Here is an 18679-nt window from a genome sequence, read left to right as displayed (position 1 = left end):
TTATCTGCATTCTTGCTTCTCACACCATAATTTAAACAAAATATGTAGGCATACAGATCTTATTGGTATAATTAACAGATCTAGCATAAATCATTTAAGCATTTTATTTACTGAATTGCTTTTTTTTTTCCTGCAGATGAGTTTATAGCTCCTGGTTTCACAACAGATCTGCCAGAACCACAGAACACAAGTGTCAGAAAGTAACTAAACTTATTAAGACCAAAGCCCATGTCCCAATTCAATTACAAAAGAGGAAAATACAGCCAAGAAATGTAAATCCACAGAGAGAAAATAATTGGAAAATGACAGGAACAAACCTGACTATAGTGATGGAATTTGTCCTCCTGGGCTTCTCTGACATTCCCAGGTTCCACTGGCTGCTTTTTGGGGTATTCTCAGTCATCTCTTTGGTCATCCTGTTGGGGAATGGCATCATAGTTCTGGTAACAAGAGCAGATGTTGCTCTTCAGACGCCCATGTATTTTTTCCTCAGCAATCTTTCCTTCCTAGAGATCTGTTATGTGTCTGTCACTCTTCCCAGGATGCTCATGGACCTTTGGACCCAGACAGGAAGTATTTCTTTTTTCAGCTGTGCCACACAAATGTGCTTCTTCCTTATGCTGGGAGCCACGGAGTGTTTCCTGCTGGCTGTGATGGCCTATGACTGCTACGTGGCCATTTGTAACCCTCTGCACTATCCCCTCGTCATGAACCACAGGGCCTGTGTCCAGCTGGTGGTGGCCTCCTGGATCAGTGGAGCTCCAGTCCAGATAGGACAAACATGGCAGATTTTCTCTGTGTCCTTTTGTGGTTCTAATCAAATCAGTCACTTCTTCTGTGACATCCCCCCATTACTGAAGCTGGCCTGTGGAGACATCTTTGTGAATGAGATGGTGGTCTATCTATTTGCTGTGTTGTTTGTCACTGTTCCCTTTTTGTTGATACTTAGTTTCTATATGAGAATTATCTCCACCATCATGAAGCTGCCATCAAACACAGGGCGGATCAAAGCCTTTTCCATGTGCTCTTCCCACATCACAGTGGTAGTTTTGTTCTATGGATCAGCCACTGTTGCTTATTTAAAACCTAAATCTGATCAGTATGCAGGAATAGACAAACTGCTCTCTCTTTTCTACACCATTTTGACTCCATTATTCAATCCTATGATATATAGTCTGCGGAACAAAGATGTTAGAAAGGCAATGAGGAAATTTCTTCCCAAATTATCAGCATTGTGAGACATTTGAAATAACATAGAAATTATTCTTTTATGAATTTAATTTGTATGTAGACTTAATTGAAATCTACTTTTCTGTATTGTCCTCAATTTTTAAGTAAGCTAATGATGTGATTTCCTTTTTAGCAGAGCCTCATGTCCTCACATTTATGTCAATTGTGTTCATTTATTTAGCAATGTTTTGCTTTTAAAGATCAGTTTCCACCTCACTGTAAACTAGTAAATTGAGATGTGTAACTAACAAGATGATGTTTTATGCAGTATGTGCTATAATTGAAATTATTCCATTTTTCTCTTTTTTTGGATGACTTTCTAGACACTACCTGAACACCCTCTATTACAAAAACCAAAATATTCTTTGATGCTGCAGAGTCATTTTTGATTTCTTTATAGAAATAAAAGCCTAAATGCCTAAGGAAATAAGTATAGGAAGGATTAATATAAATGATCAATGTGTAATATAATGCATATTGCAGCACTATTTTTCTAAGCAAAAAAATGAAAAAATGAATGGACATATTGAGAAATATTTTAATAAAAATTGTACATAAATATAATAGAAAATTATGGAATCATTAAAAAAATCATGCTACACCTATATGATAATGGCCCCCAATACACTATTTCTTCTTTTACCCATGATTTTTTTGTTATTCCTTCCCACATGGACTCTTTTTTGAGGGGGGTAATTAGTTTAATTAATTAATTAATGGCAGTACTGGGGATTGAACCCAGGACTTTGCACACGATAAGCACGCACTCTACCACTGAGCTCTACCCTCCCTCCTTTCCACCCTGATTCTCAATTGAGCCAACCTTTGGCTGATGGAACATGAGTGGTCCTTAGATATAATCTTCATAAATGCTAATACTTAGGCTCTGTTTTCTGAGGCAATAAATAATGGATTTAAAGTCCATGCTCTGGATAAAATAAAAAATTGGAAGGTACAGGAGAAATTCACCCTCTCAAATGGCATGGTAATGACACCAGGAATTTGGACACAGATCTGTGGTCACTGAGCCAAAGACAGATTAATTTGCTGCAAATGTATTGATCCAGGGATGAAGCAGAGTTCTTTGATCTGGAGTCAGGTAACTACATGGAGTGTGGATTGAGGTTATGCAAGCTATGGTTTAGCTATGGATGAGGTGTGTTTGTTCAAGCCAGTAAAATATAATTATAATGCTACTTACAAATGTTAACTATGGGAGCCTATCCAGTTTTAGTTATATGGGGATGAAAAATAACACTGTACATTTTAATATACAGAGTTACATGGCTATATGCCCATGTGTTTGTGTTTAAATAAACCCAGTATTTGTATATTGGAGTCCTAATCCCCTTACCTGAGAATTTAACTATTTGAAGAGAGGGTTTTTGAGGAGGTAATTAAATAAAAATTATATCTTTAAGCAACTATTAAATACTATATATAAAAATAGATTAAAAAAACAAAAGTCTTCTATTTAATATCTGGAACTATATTCAATATCTTGTAATAATCTTTACTGAAAAAATATGAAAATGAATATATGTATGTATATGCATGACTGGGACATTGTGCTGTACACCAGATATTGACACATTGTAACTGATGGCATGTCAATTAATTTTTTTTTTAATTTTATCTTTAGGGTGGGTCTTAATTCAATATGGCTGTCAATCTTATAAGAAGAGGAGATTAGGATACAGATGCCCAGAGAGAAAAGATCACAGGGAAACAGAAAAAGAAGATGAGCATTTGCAAGCTGAGGAGAGAGGGCCCAGAAGAAATCAAGCCGGGACACACCTTGATTTCAAATGCTTAGCATCCAGAACAGTGAAAAAATAGATTTCTGTTGTTTAGCAACACAGTCTTATGTACTCTGTTGTGGTAATCCAGACAAAATAATATAACCAGTATCAGTAGGCACATGTGTGTGCATGTGTGTGTGTAAACTTAGTAAGAAGCGGATGGATGATTATTTTCTGCATGTGTACACACTGCACAGGTGCTGTGTTGACTATGATCTTTATTTATGAAATGTCTGAGAAGAAACACAAGGCACTAATATACCAAAAAAAATCTTGTATTATAATTTTTAACATGAGGACAATAATATCAGTCTTAATTTCTTTCAGTTTAGCATTTAGTGTGCAAATATACCTTAGTGACAAATGATTTTTTCCCCACTCTCTTCATCACCTCTTTGACATCTTTGTTCCTTAAACTATAAATGATGGGATTCAGCATGGGAATTACAATGGTATAAAAAGTCGATGCTATCATGTCATGGTCCAAGGAGTAGCTGGAACTCGGTCTCACGTACATGAAGAGGATGGTTCCATGGTAAATGGACACTGCAGTTAGGTGAGAGCCGCACGTAGAAAAGGCCTTCCTTCTCCCTTCGGCAGAGTGCACCCTCAGGATGGCCAGCAGAATGAAGCCATAGGAGATCAGGACCATCAGGATAGTGACTGTCTCAACAGAGCCCACGAAGGAGAAGAGTAGAAGCTGGTTTGCATGAGTGTCAGAGCAAGAAAGAGCGAGGAGAGGAGGGATGTCACAAAAGACATGTCTAATTTGATTGGACTCACAGAAGGACAGGCTAAATGTGGCCACTGTGTGCACAGAAGCATGCAAGATGCCACCAACATAGGAGGCAGTGATGAGTGGCAAATAGACCCTGGGTGCCATGTGCACTGAATACAGGAGGGGGTTGTAGATTGCAACGTAGCGATCATACGCCATTGCGGACAAGAGGAAGCATTCTGTGGTCCCTAAAGCAATAAAGAGAAACATCTGGGCTGCGCATCCAAGATACGAAATGGTTTTATCCTCTGACAAGAAGCTGACTAACATTTTTGGGGTGACAACTGAGGAATAGCAGGCATCCAAGAATGATAACACACTCAGAAAGCAGTACATAGGGTTGTGGAGCCGAGAATCCATAATAACCAACATAACCAGTCCCAAATTTCCTATCAGAGTAAAAAGATAGATTGCTAGAAATAGTAAAAATAGGAAAGCTTGCAGCTCACAATCATCTGTGAAGCCCATCAGTATAAACATGGAGACTTCAGTCATATTTTTTATTGGAATCCTGAATAAATCTAAATCTGATGGCAACCCTGGCATATTAGTTTTGATTTTTAAGTTCTAAAGGCAATCTGTGGTGAAAATAGGGTCGTCACACTAACATCCCCTTAGATGTAATTCTTAGAAAGACACAGTGAAATCCTTTGCAGTGAGGGAATAGACAGTGATGAGGAAGTTTTGAGTCCACACGGATGCATTACCCTGTAAAATAAATTAAAGAAATTTTTTCATTCCATTGTTGGTTAGATTTGTCATGTTAAAAATAACACTAATTTATATGGTTAAAATTCCAGTTTATTTTCTGTTAAATTTATTGCCTACTGTTTTCCTATTATATCATTTCAAAAAATCACAAAGGGAAATGAATATAGGAATTTTTAAATCAGAAAATAGTGGGTTAGAAATTATACATTGAGTGCTAACCCTAGATTTTCTATAGTTTATGCCTTTCCTTAATGTTCACAACTGGTAAAATGGACACAAACATACTTACATCACAAGATGGTGTTGAATTTAAATGGTAAATGTCAGTGTGGAAATTCATAAATTTCAAAGTACTTCCAGATGACTAAATGGGATAAGTTAGACTCGCTTTTCAACTTGTCATACAAGGCAGCCTTTTCCAACCAAACCATCTGATATCCTCTCTTCTGACTATTTTCCCATCTTGTTAGTATTTCTAAAACAGTGGTGAACAGAACAGCAGACGTTACTTTGCCGGTAAATACAGCTTGTTGGCCAAGAAATACAGCATTTTGTTGTTGCGGTGGTTTTGTGGTTTGTTTTTCTGCTTCCCTTCTTTGAAAGACATACCATTAAGTTTGTCCATTTTGTCTTCCACAATTCATTATACTCATCATGTTTGTCAGATTTTAACTACGTGCCAATGTAAAGCCTTTTTCAATGCACACAGTCTTTATCCCTGCAAAGTCCTTGCGTGTATTTTTGAGACATATTTCTGTCAAAAATAAATTATGGCCATTCATTTCATATATTAGAGTTGCATCTCGAGTTTCTATAATTACTGTAAAATAAATATCACCTGATAATATATAATAAGCTTTCAGAACATATTGCTAAAAGAATTGCACCTTTATGAAGCCACACTGTGGTGTTTTATTACTGCCATATTTCCCTACATGGTCAGAGTGCTGCTTATTCCCTGGAGTCTGAAGAAAGGAAAGTGCGTAACAAATACACAGCTTGTTCAAGAGTCACCAGTATCTGGACCTAAAGCCCCCCTCTTTGAAACATAATTTAATATTGCACCTACCATATTTAGGGGCATGATTTCAGCCTGGTGACTCTTGTTTTTCCTCTGAGTGTCACAGACCGAAATGCAATAAAGGAGTGAAAACCTGCCCTGCTTAGGACAGAGTTGAATTCAGTGACCTACAAATGATTTAGATTCCTAACATGAAACTATATTTTTGCTTTATTGAGGCTCCCATATATCAAGAAGAGAAGAAGCAAAACAACTATTAGAGTAAAAATAAAATTGTACGTCTTTATTTTCACAGAAACATCTTTCCAGATTTACACAGAAAATTTTCCTAGTGCAATAATAATTAGCTTTATAAGTGTGGGTTCTAATAAAAACGAACAAAGAACATGACTTAATCCTCACAGATTTCTAGAGTAAAATAATATCATTAACTTAAATAGTGACTTCTGTGTTAATTGAGACAACTCACACATTACTTATGAGAAATCACATACATGAAATTTTAGCTTAGTTTGAATGATTATGTTAATAAAATAACTTATAAAACCATCAATTAATAACATGCAAATGTGTGAATGTATAGTTTAGGTATCATGAATAATACACTTATGTTTTAAAATTTTCTTGTTTTCTCTCTTTCACCTCTGTCTGTCTATCTATCTATGTATCTTCATTTCTCTCTCTCTTTCTCTTTTGCTCTTTTTCAAGAATGCATGGATAGTATACAAAACTATTTACTAAAGACAGTCAGAGACAAAACAGGAATTAGGCAGATACCTAAAAGCACAGTGGAAAGAAAGATATTCCACAAGCACATTTTGAAAACTGCGCCAATAGTTGGTCTGCAAAAATAACCCATTAAAAAATACAGTAGATCATTGACCAACACAGGTTTGAGCTACATGGACACACTTATATGTGGATTTTTTTTAACAAATATGTTGGAAAATTTTTTGAAGATTTGGAACAATTTGAAGAAAAATCTTGCAGGAAAACTGTGCAGCCTAGAAATATTGAAAAATTAAGGATTAATTAGGTATGTCATGAATGCATAAAATATACATAGATACTAGGCTATCTTTACATAGGCCTAAGATGAGTGATGTTAACAATAAAATTAACAATGTGTTACTGTTTTATAACTTGCTTTCAAAGATTTACATTTCCTTACAGGATGCCTCTCCTTTTGTAAATGAAGATATTGCACACACCGTATCATCACAGGTGCGTTTTTTATTGTAACAATGTTTTCAGTACTTTATGATAAATATGACTGTAATATTCTATGCCATAAATATTTTATCATGATTCATATCTTACTGTATAGACTAGGCTACCAGGAAGCAATCGTATTGCTGGTTCTTCATTACCAATACATGAATCATTTTGCTTGTAAATAAATATTAATTTATTTTTCACATTATCTTAAATTTTTGACGTCTGATGTTATTAATAGATATAACATCTAGTTTTGTATCATATAAGGCACTATTGATGTAAGTATTGACAAATGAGTCTTATTGTAAACAGACAATGTAAACTTACAGTATTGATAACTACAGTACAGTTCAGTAAATGAGTTTTCTCTACCTTATGACTTTCTTAACATTTTCTTTTCTCTAGCTTACTTTATTGTAGGAATACAGTATACAATACATATAACTTATAAAATACATGTGTTAATCCAATTTTTATGTTATCATCTGGTCAACAGTGGGCTATTAGTCATTAAGTATTGGGGGAGTCAAAAATTATATGTGGATTTTTGACTGCATGCGAGTCAGCACCTCCAACTTCAGCATTGCTTAAAGGTTGACCATACATATTAATTGACATACACAGGAAATTTTCAGCTGGATTACACATCTAACCTTTATTTAAATTATGTGTCCAAGATCCAACAATTGTGGAAGATTAAGAACATTATAGTTGAAATCGAAAATAATACTAAAATCTCAGATTTAGTACAGAGTGACAATGTGACCTTGGAAAAGTAAACTTACCCTTTCAAACTAAAGAATAAATAAGATGGTGCAAATTTCCAGACATATCTTTTACAACTATATAAACATGGCATAGTCACAGAGGGCTTATTTATGAGATGTGTTGAATATGTTTTATTAAATCAAAGCATTAATTATGTGTGAAGAATGCATATATATGAAATATGACTTCCAAATTTGACTTAATTACAACAGATAAACAGGGAGCCATAAAAATCAAATTTTCATCAAAGCATTGGACAAAGAATGGGCCCAAACCAGAAGCTAAGTATTGCTTCTTTCAGTCACACATGTCTGCTATACAACATTAATATATATTAAAATGCCATTTTAATGAGATAAAGCCCACTAAATACCAGTATTTAGTGGTATCAGACATTTTTAAAATGCATCTATCTCAACGCATTCTGACTTTAGGCATGTCAGTAAAATATCAGTATGTTTACTTAAATCTCACTGATAATTTTGCCCAAAATAACTTTCTTATAACCCTCAGTATCTCCCCATTTGAGCAATTATCAACTTCACTGCAGGGAGCTGGAGGAATGATAAACAAGATGTGTGCAGTTTATCTCCTGCATCCAAGATGCTCCATTACAGACATTTCTTCAACTAATATTTAAGGTAATTAGAACTGATTGTGTTTTTCCCTAGCTGGTACCATTCTGAGAGAGAGAGTCTACCAAAACAAAGATATGCAGCCCATATTTCTAATAAAATATCATCATTCTGGAAAACCAAAATCAAATAAGCTTCTCCCTTCTCAAACAATCGGAAAACATACAGTCTAAACATCCACGTGAACAGTATTGCAAACGCTAATCTTGAGAAGAGTGAAAGCTGGTGTAGCAGCTACCGCGTGTTACTAAGTGGATACTAGATGTTAGAAATGCTGGGAACTTTATCTTACATAATCTACATAGCAACCTGCAAAATAACTAATTCAGCATCCTTTCATAGACAAGAAAACAAAGGACAGGTTAGACATGTAAGCTAATCAAGTTCACATAATAAGTTACTAGCAGAACCAAGATGCAGATTCAAGATCTGCTGTTGCCACACATTAAGCTCTTTCCATTTGACCATACTGCAGACTCACTGGGACATGCCATAATTTGGAAATGTTATCCCCTAGAAATAAGGCCAAATAACTTCTTTAAGTATTTGATATCATGGATAAAGCCACCAAGGTTAAGGACCAGGATATTAAAACCAACCGAATCAAACAAAAACCAGAGTTGACTTCTAGATCAGTCAGCTTTCTAATAAAATAAATTTAAAACATATTTGTTTTCTTCTAGGAGAACAAAAAAATCATGATTCCAAAATGGCATATATCCAATGGCTGGTTGATAGTTAATTTTCTCTCCATTTAATAATTTTCTTAATTTAAATTAGACTTTTATTTCTACCAGCCTCATTCTAACTATTATCTTCCATCAAGGAAAATTAAACCAATTTTCTAATTTATATCTTTATTTATCTAAATATATTGAGAGTGTCTCTTATTTGTTCTGCTATGTTCCATGGTGTTTCTGATTCAACTTTTAATTCAATTTGAGTTAACTAGAAACTTCTACACAGAATATTAAAGAATAGAATCTAGTTCAGAAAAGATTATAGTTTCTAGATTATTTTATAAGTGATGAAAAACCTTTCCTCTTACCTGTGGAAATAAACTACACACTCAATGACAGTGTGCTCTGAATATTAGGCATTTGGACCCTTATACTAGGTTTCTGAGATCTTCTTGAGGTCTCCAGGGATGTCTCCAGGAGAAAACACACTAATTCTCCTCTGGGACAGAAAATTACCAAGCTGTTTTTACTTTTTTCCCATACTAAATGAGCAAATGGCTCTGGAACAATAAACTCTTGTATCAAAATCATTACATAAATACACCAAAACCTCTGGTATAAAATAATCCTTCAGTGGAAAATGAATATGTACAGAGCTGGAAAATAAACCTGTGATAGAGGACAGGACATAATCCTGGCTCTGACCCTAAATACCTAGGTTCCATGAAACCTGTCACTTCCTGGTAATATAACCTGTTACTTCTCTCAAAATCCTTTATACATGTGCACAATGAAATTACATGAAAGCATGAGCTATGACAGAATTCATTATCATTTGATAAAGATTACTATAGTTACTTAAATTTTAAAGGGCTACATTTCTAAGTGGTTTGAGAAATAAACTGCTTAACGATGCAATCTAAATATATTAAACTGCAGTGGGAAGTTTAAAAGAAGAGACGAACATACACAAGATCTTACGGTAGCTCACAGAGAAAAAAATGTGACAATGAATATATATGTTTATGTATAACTGAAAAATTGTGCTCTACACTGGAATTTGACACAACATTGTAAAATGATTATAAATCAATAAAAATGTTAAAAAAATAAAAGAAGAGACGAGATATAAATGCATGACTTGGAAGATGACAGGAGACGGTATGGTACAGAGGTGACTTTATATTCTATGTAACAGAACACCTGACATTAGAGATTTGGCAGAGACAGATGCCAAACTTTTTGAGTTGCCCAGAACTTTATCTTTTCTTAGGGTTCCATATATACTCTATAGATTAGTACCTGGCAAAGTGCTTAAGACATTTTCAAAAGATTGTGAAAAAGGCATAGATGCCTCCAGTCTACATTCAGAGATTCTAAATTAGTAATTAGGAAATGTTGATCATAGACTCTGAGTGTTAAAGAAAAGAAAGGATTAAAGGTGGGAAAGAAAGGAAAGGAAAGGAAAGGAGAGGAGAGGAAAGGAGGGGAGAGGGAGGAGAGGAGAGCAAGATGGGAAGAAAGAAAGAAGAAAAGAAAAAAATAAAGAAGAAAATAAAAGAAAGAAAGAAAGAGAGAAAGAAAGAGAAAAAAGAGAAAGAAAGAGAGAGAGAGAAAAGGAAAGAAAGAAAGAAAGAAAGAAAGAAAGAGAGAAAGAAAGAAAAGATTTCTGTAGCCAGCCCAATTGTAAACAAAGGCTCTACTTATTAAATGCAGTCCCAAATGTAGCCCCAATTAAACGTAAACAAGCAGTTTTACAGAAACAGAAAATGTAATTATATTTCTTTTTTTTTGAAAATGCAAAAGAACTAAGGAATTCAAAACAATTTTGAAAGTAAAAAATAGTATTGGAGGACTCCCATAATTGAACTTCAAGATTTAACACATAGCTAAGACAATCAAGATATTACATCATTCTAAGTGAAGCCAGGAAAAATTGTAACTTGCGCTTTTCATACCAAAATCTGCTATTACCTCTTTAGCATTCTAGATTTGTAGTGATTATTACATTTTACTTATTAATTATTCACTTATAAAGCACTTCAAAAAGATACTATGACACTGGTGAGAAGATAGACATTTAAATCAATGAAACCAAATATTTGTAGTCTTCATATATGTAATCACAGACATATACACATATCCACATGATGTGGAGATAGACACACAGATAGTCACAGTTTCCTGCTTGTGTAAAAGGCACATAGGTGATGGGTTGAATATAATCTTCATTTTAAAATATCCAAGAATGACAGAAAGGCACTAATACACTAAAACAGTTTAAATATAACTTTTTTGATATAACAACAATAAACATTAGGCTTAAATTCTTTCAATTTAATATTTAGTGTGAAAAATATACTTTATTAACAAGCCAATTTTTCCCAAACACTCTCTTCATGGCCTCTTTGACATCTTTGTCCCTCAGACTGTAGATGATGGGATTCAGCACGGGAATCACGATACTGTAAAATACAGACACTATCATGTCAAGGTCCAACATGAGTTGGAACCCAGTCTCATGTACATGAAGAGAACTGTACTGTGAAAAATGGGCACTGCAGTTAGGTGAGAGGCACACATAGAAGAGGCTTTCCTTCTCCCTTCGGCAGAATGCACCCTCAGGATGGCCAGCAGAATGAAGCCATAGGAGATCAGGACCATCAGGATAGTGACTGTCTCAACAGAGCCCACGAAGGAGAAGAGGAGAAGCTGGTTTGTGCGAGTGTCAGAGCAAGAAAGAGCGAGGAGAGGGGGGATGTCACAAAAGGCGTGTCTAATTTGATTGGACGCACAGAGGACAGGCTAAATGTGGCCACTGTGTGCACAGAAGCATGCAAGATGCCACCAATATAGGAAGCAGTGATGAGTGGCAAATAGACCCTGGATGCCATGTGCACTGAATACAGGAGGGGGTTGTAGATTGCTACGTAGCGATCATCTGCTGTTGTGGCCAAGAGGAAGCATTCTGTGGTCCCTAAAGTAACAAAGAGAAATTTCTGTGCTGTGCATCCAAGATATGAATGATTTTATTCTCTGACAGGAAATTGACCAACATTTTGGGGGTGACAACTGAAGAATAGCAGGCATCCAAGAATGATAACACCCTCAGAAAACAGTACATAGGGTTGTGGGGCCGAGAATCCACAATAACCAACATAACCAGTCCCAAATTTCCTATCAGAGTAAAAAGATAGATTGCTAGAAATAGTAAAAATAGGAAAGCTTGCAGCTCACAATCATCTGTGAAGCCCACCAATATAAACATGGTGTCTTCAGTCACATTTTTCAACTGAATCCTGTGAAAATCTAAATCTGACAGTGACCCTGACAGTTTAGTTTTTATTTTTAAGTTCTAAAGGCAATGGGTAATGAAAATTAAGTCCCCCCCACCCCGTCATATCCTTTTAGGTATAATTCTTAGAAGAACATAGTGAAATCCTTTGCAGTGAGGGAATAGGCAGTGATGAAGAAGTTGAATCCAAGTGGATGCATTACCCTGTACAGATAAATTAAAGAATTTAATTCATTCAGTTGTTGGTTAAATTTGTCACATTAAAAATAGCGCTGATTTCTGTGGTTTAATTTCCAGTTTATTCTCTTTTAAATTTACTACCTCCTGTTTTCATATCACATCATCTTAACATTCATAAAGACAGGTGAATATAGGAATTTATAATCCAAAAATATTGTGGTAGAAAGTACACACTTGAATGCTAATTCTAGATTTTTCTACAGTATGCCTGAAGTCCACAACCAGTAAAATGGAAACAAATACACTCACCTCACAAGACTGTGCTGAATTTAAATGATAAAAATCAATGTGAAAATTATTTAACTGTAAAATATCCCCAGATTACTAAGAAATAGGATAAATTAGACTTACTTTTCAACTTGCCATTTGAGGCAGCCTTTTCCAACCAACCATTTTATGTTCTCTTTATGGTTAACCTCATTTTTTGGTACTTCTGGGTGTGGTAAACAGATTTTATTCTGGAAATAAATGCACTTAGTTTGCAAACAAAATCAGAACATTGCTTTCTTGTTTCTTTTCTTTTTTTTTGTATTAAAGTTCTATTTCTTGAAACATATAAAAATAAGTTATTAATGTTTGGCCACTGTAGTTTATTTCATTGTTACTGATTTTCATATTTTAACTTAACACCATTCAAGCTTTTGCCCTATACATATACTCATTATTTCTGCAAAATCCTTCAGTATATTTTGAGACACATTTCTGTCAAAAATATTTCATGGCTATTTATTTAATATATTATGGTTGCTTATGAAGTTACTCCAATTACTATAAAAATAGCTGTACCTTTGTATGGGGGGGCATATGACCAATGGCTGTTTGATAAATACTCTCTCCATTTAATAATTTTTCTAAAAATTTAATAAAGACATTTAGTTATACTACCCTTATTCTGATTGTTATCTTCCACCAAGGTAATTAAAACAATTTCTAATTTATAGCTCTACTGAGCTAAGTATGCAGTGAGTCTTTCCTACTTCCCCTACTGTGTTCCAGTAAAATTCCGCATCCAATCCTTAATTCAATTCTGAATTAACTAGAAATTTCTATCTCAGGGTTAAATGTTAAAGCATAGAATCTAGTTTGAGATTCAAGATCATAGCTTCTAAAATATTTTCCAAGTAATGAAAACCTTCCCACTTACCTGTGAAAATAATCTGCTCACTCAATTAAAGGATGATATGAGTATTAAGCATTTGGACTCATACCAGTTCCTCTGGCTCTTCTTGATGCATCCTCAGGGATGCCTCAAGGACAAAACACACCAATTCTCTTATGGGATAGAAAAGTAACAAAACAATTCCTTTTTCCTTGTTCTTTTTCTTTTTTGTGAAGAGAAAATGCATGATTCTGGAGCAATGCCCTTTAGCCTCTGGTATAAAATGATCTCTCAGTGGAAGAAGAATATGCATAGGACTGGAAAAGATACCTAATTAATGATAGAAAACATAGACCCAGCTCTGATACCTTGTGGCTATATGCCATAGGGCTGATGGTTTTACTTCTCTGAAATCCAGTTCCCCTCCTTGGGAATGTAACTTGCTTACTTCTCTCAAAATTTTGTAAACATTTAAATAATGAAATAATATGAAAGCATAAACTTTGACAGACTTCATTATCATTAAATAAAGATTACTGTAGATACTCAAATTTTAAAGTGCTACACTTCTAAGGGATATGAAAGATAGATTTAAAATGTTCATTGAGATCTTAATAGAGGAGATACATAAATACATTAATAAGAAGTATTTCAGGAGAGATGGTACAGTATGCAAATAACTGTACTATTTTATGTAGTAAACTTTAGACTATTAGAGATCCGGCAGAGATAGAGATCAAATTTCTAATTCATATAGGGTCTTATGTTTTCTTGGGGATTCCATGTACTAATTTATGGATCAGTACCTGGTTATGTACTTAAAGAAATTCTTTTAAGAACTGTGAAACATACATAGATGTTGTTCTTTACCCAGATAGTCTAAATTAGTAGTTAAGGAATGTTGACCATGGAATCTGAATGAGGAAAGGAGAAAAGAAAGAGAGAGAGAGAGAAAAGAAAGGAGAAAAGAAAGGAAAGAAGGAAGGAAAGAAGGAAGGAAGGGAGGGAGAAAAAAAGAAAGAAAAACATAAAAAGAAAAAAGATACTGGGCTGAAAATAATCCAGTGTCCTGCAGCTACTGAGCAGATTAACTGAGTACGTCCGTCACCTTCACTCACTCCCCACCATGCTGTTCTATGGGGGACTTCCCTACATGTCCTCAGTGGTTGTGGCACCAACAAGAAGCTAATTTTTCATCAGATCTCATGTTCAGCAGATATTCTACCATCCCCAACAAGTTCACTGGTGATTAGGGCTTGTTTTATTGAAAAATAAGATATCTTATTAATAATTTATGTCACTGTGGATATCTTGTTCCTTTCTCTCTACATTTTTTCTTCTTTTCAAAAAGACATCAGCTAATAAAAATCACTGTCTGGTAAGCCTTTGGAAAGTCATTTCTGAATGACCCTGGCTTATATTTGTAGAAGTATTCACCATTCAATGCCCAATGATGTTAACTTTTGTGATTCAAAATTAACTTATAATTAACCTAAGGGCCAATTAACAAACTAGCAGAGATGAATATGGCCCTTAGGAGAACTGGAGTCTGAAAAAGTTAGTTTTTTTTTTTTTTTTTGCATTTCTCTGTTCTGTTTCTCTTCCTTTCAGCCCAGTTCTCTGTAGAAAAGCTTTAACTATATGGTAGGATCATACTAGTGACACCCTTATAATTTTATATCTTATTCTTTACTATTGCAAAGCATCTGAATTCATTTTTGCTTTTTCAAAGACATAATATGATCTGGATTTAACTATTTTGCCCCAATACAGAATCAGCTTTTTTCCAAGATTTCTGGACTTAACCGTTCATTCTTTTGGTGAAGAATAGACACTAAGACCAATGTACGAGGTAAATTTGTTGTATTTTTCTGAGTCCTCCTGGTTGAGAAAGATGACATTTGAAACGAGAAACATTTTAGTCCTAAACAAATAAATAGCAAAAAGTTACTGTTAAGAAAGCCAAAAGTTTTTGTTGTTGTTTTTTTTTCCCTTCAGATGTTTTCCATTAAAATACTGTCAACTCATTTGGATTCATTTTCAATCAGGCAGGACTGGTAAATGATGAGTGTGGCTCTTTTTTTTTTTTTTTTAATCTTTCTCTCCTTTAACATAATACTTGCAAAAACTATTTAGTTTTGACATAACCTAAATTTATCCAGCTAGTTCTTTTGTTGTCTAGGCGAATACCAAGGCATCAGCAATATGATCCAAAAAGACAAAGATATAAATGCATTAATGCAATAATTTCGAGGAAAGCGTATTATTAAGTGAGAGTGACTAATGATCAAATGGCTATACATGGTGCCCATGGAGAGGAATGACAGAAAAAAACTTACAAAGAAAGTCAGTGTTGTAGTGGTTATGGAAGGTCTCTATTTCAGTTTTCTGTTGCATTAAAAATTAGCTTAGAATAATATCGTTTTACTCTGTCTCATAAATGTGTGCGTCAAGAATCCAGGCGCAGCATAGCTGAAGGATTATTTTGTTTCACGTGGCGTTGACTGTGGTCATTCGAGGGTATTTAGATGGTGACTGGTCTAACCTGGAACATATAAAATGATTTCTCATTTTTAAATGATATGGTTACAGCAGTGTGTTAAAGACAAAAATCCAGTTTTGTGTTGTTTCATCTTACTGGGAAAAATATAAAAATATATTATTAGATAATTTAATTGAAGTTAATAAAATAAATCAAGTTCAAAAATGTGAATGATATTGTATTTGCAATATTTGGGTGGTGTTTAATTAGTTCGGACTGTCAGTGATTGAAGGATATTTTCCCACCATGACTGGAAATAAATGCACCTCATTTATAGCACCAATGACTCTCATCTAGAAAACAGATTTTATTTATCATTAAGTTAACAAAATAAAGAATAAGAAAAAGAAAAAAGAAGAGAAGAAAAAATTAAATATATATATTATATAGCTATAACTTGCTTACTTCTTGAGTGCAGGTCAGGAAGTGGGGAATTAAGAGAAAGTAAAAATTTCTATACTTCCTATTATTGTCAGATGATATAATGTATTTATATATAAAGAGAAAGTGTATCACAGAATCTAAAAGTCTACTAAGTAGAATTATTTTTGTGTGCATTTTTTCAGCTTTTGTGTTCTGCATTCTGATGAGCCAAAGCTAGATCATCTTTCTTTGCTTCAAAGTTATAAAAATGTGTACTCTGAACTCTTTCATTATTTCACTTTCTAAAACATGTCAATGTGTGTATCATTAGAAGCAGTTCCTATTGTAATATGAGATATGAATACAAATCTGTATTTCTTTCTCTAAGTTTTCCCAGCTGTCCCAATTACACGTTTTTAAAATGCCCATATTTTGCCAATTTGGTATGTAGTTTCTATTATATGATAAATTTTCAATTCTATTAGAGTTTTCTTCTCAACATTGTATTTTATGGCATCAGATTTCTCTATTCATGCATGATGCTGTGCCTGTTAATTACAAGGCTGTAGAACTCCTCTTCAGCGTGGCTACTTCTTGGATATGCACCTGCTGGCCTCCCACTCCTGTAATGTGCTCTGTCACGTCTGTGAAGCCTCTCTCACCACCCACTCCTCATGCACCTCCCATGATCTCCTCCACATGGCTCCTGACGTTTTGCAATTACCTTCACAGTCATTCTCTGTTATCACAATACTATAGGAGTTCCACCGATTGGAAATAGTTTCTCTTTGTAATCATAAAACCTTAGATATCATTTTTCACTGAAGAACAGGAAGCGAATCCTATTTTTGCCATGAGAAACTGACACCAAGCCAAGATGCTTAAATAATCTAAACATTGGAAATAATGTTTTTCCCCCAGAGTTGAAGCACAGAAGGCACAGATGATTTTTCTAGCATCTTTCCCACTATCACAGTTGGGAAATTCAAATATTTTATTTCATCCTATATGGAATTTGGTGTTATTTCTACTTCAAAGTGTTTTCACACTGGAAATGAAATTGAGGAAGGATGACAAAATGCTGCATTAAAAAGAAGAATCTCCCCCCATTAACATTAACAGGGGCTCCAAAGTTAAGTTTTAAACTGGATATAATAACCCAACAGCTATCTCTCGGGTTTCCCTGGTGCACATGTAGAAATCAATAAAATATAAGATTTATAGACCAAAATATTATTTGTCATCAGGGCATTTACAGCTATTACACAGACATAATCTTGAATTTTGATTAAGGAATCTACTACAGAAGAGAATATTTAAAAAACGTTCAGGAAAGTGGGACAGGGGCTTAGTTTAATAGAACAGAGGATCGATAAGGAGTGTTCACAACAGAGTACGAATTGGACGTGTGTCAGTTTTAGATGGACTCCCATTACACTGCTCAGCAACCTGCTGACGTCCAAGAAGTAAAATGTGCTGAGCTCTCTGTTCCATGGAGAGGCTGAAGATGAAGTACTCTGGGTGGAGCGAGTGCTATCTGGGAGAGACAAAATAAGCCAAGTCACAGAGAGCCAAATGATGATTTTAATTGGAGACACAATGTGTCTGGTCAAAGAGATCCCATGGGGTAGATGTAACTATTTATTAAGAAGCCCTTTATTTTTGGAAAGAACAGAATATTTTAACGGTCAGCTGGATGTCTGATTAAATAAGTGATTTCACCTAAAGTTATATAAATGTTTAAACCTTCTACAGTGATTAAATAAATCAGCATTATTTCAAATAAGAATGGTAAATATGAACTAACTTATACTTTTACTAGTTTTAGTTCATGATTTTTAAAACATTTACTATTTAATGTATACAGCAAATGTGTCATATTAAAGGAGCTTCTATATATTTGTGATTCAATTAAGTATAATTTATATTTAAGCAAAAATATTAAATAATGATATTAAATTATTTTAAAATACTAAGAACTGGAATAACATATATTTTTGTAAGCATGATAAATAATGGAGAAAAACTTGATTTTGAGCCAAGAGACAGTAGCAAGCATTTTTTAATTAATTTTAATCTTGATAATGTTTTAATGTGATTTAATATGAAATAATCCAGTTACTATAATTACATCTTTTGGGACTACCGGGAACATTTAGTTTAAAGAAAACAAAAATAAATGTTTTAAATGAAAAATGTGTAGCATAATGAAAGAATTTTCAGTTCAATACTGCTTTTTAAATTAATTTTCAGAGTTTAACTTGCTGATTAATATTCAATGACAAATGTAAGTGAAA

At 34.2% G+C, this 18679-nt stretch overlaps 2 protein-coding genes and 1 pseudogene across 2 annotated transcripts; 1 reads left to right on the top strand and 2 right to left on the bottom strand.

Annotated features, from left to right (window-relative positions):
* Positions 1-263: 263 nt before the first annotated feature.
* Positions 264-1238, top strand: LOC102545500 (olfactory receptor 10AG1-like). The gene has a single exon (XM_015247772.1). It carries the CDS (start codon positions 303-305, stop codon positions 1236-1238), a length of 936 nt encoding a protein of 311 aa, XP_015103258.1. The 5' UTR covers positions 264-302.
* Positions 1239-3360: 2122 nt separating this feature from the next.
* LOC102545243 (olfactory receptor 5T17-like) lies at positions 3361-4371 on the bottom strand. The gene has a single exon (XM_015247771.3). The coding sequence runs from the start codon at positions 4354-4356 to the stop codon at positions 3361-3363; it is 996 nt and encodes a 331-aa protein (XP_015103257.2). The 5' UTR covers positions 4357-4371.
* A 6816-nt stretch (positions 4372-11187) lies between these two features.
* On the bottom strand, positions 11188-12111 carry LOC102544982 (olfactory receptor 5T9-like; annotated as a pseudogene).
* Positions 12112-18679: the final 6568 nt, after the last annotated feature.

This window comes from Vicugna pacos, chromosome 10, assembly GCF_048564905.1.
Source record: "Vicugna pacos chromosome 10, VicPac4, whole genome shotgun sequence".
NCBI classification, from domain to species: Eukaryota; Metazoa; Chordata; class Mammalia; order Artiodactyla; family Camelidae; genus Vicugna; species Vicugna pacos.
Note: the sequence above shows the minus strand (reverse complement) of the source record. Positions and strands in the feature narration are given on the sequence as shown.

Coding starts and splice junctions, on each gene's coding strand:
- LOC102545500 (XM_015247772.1), top strand. CDS start 303: ATGACAGGAACAAACCTGACTATAGTGATGGAATTTGTCCTCCTGGGC.
- LOC102545243 (XM_015247771.3), bottom strand. CDS start 4,356: ATGCCAGGGTTGCCATCAGATTTAGATTTATTCAGGATTCCAATAAAA.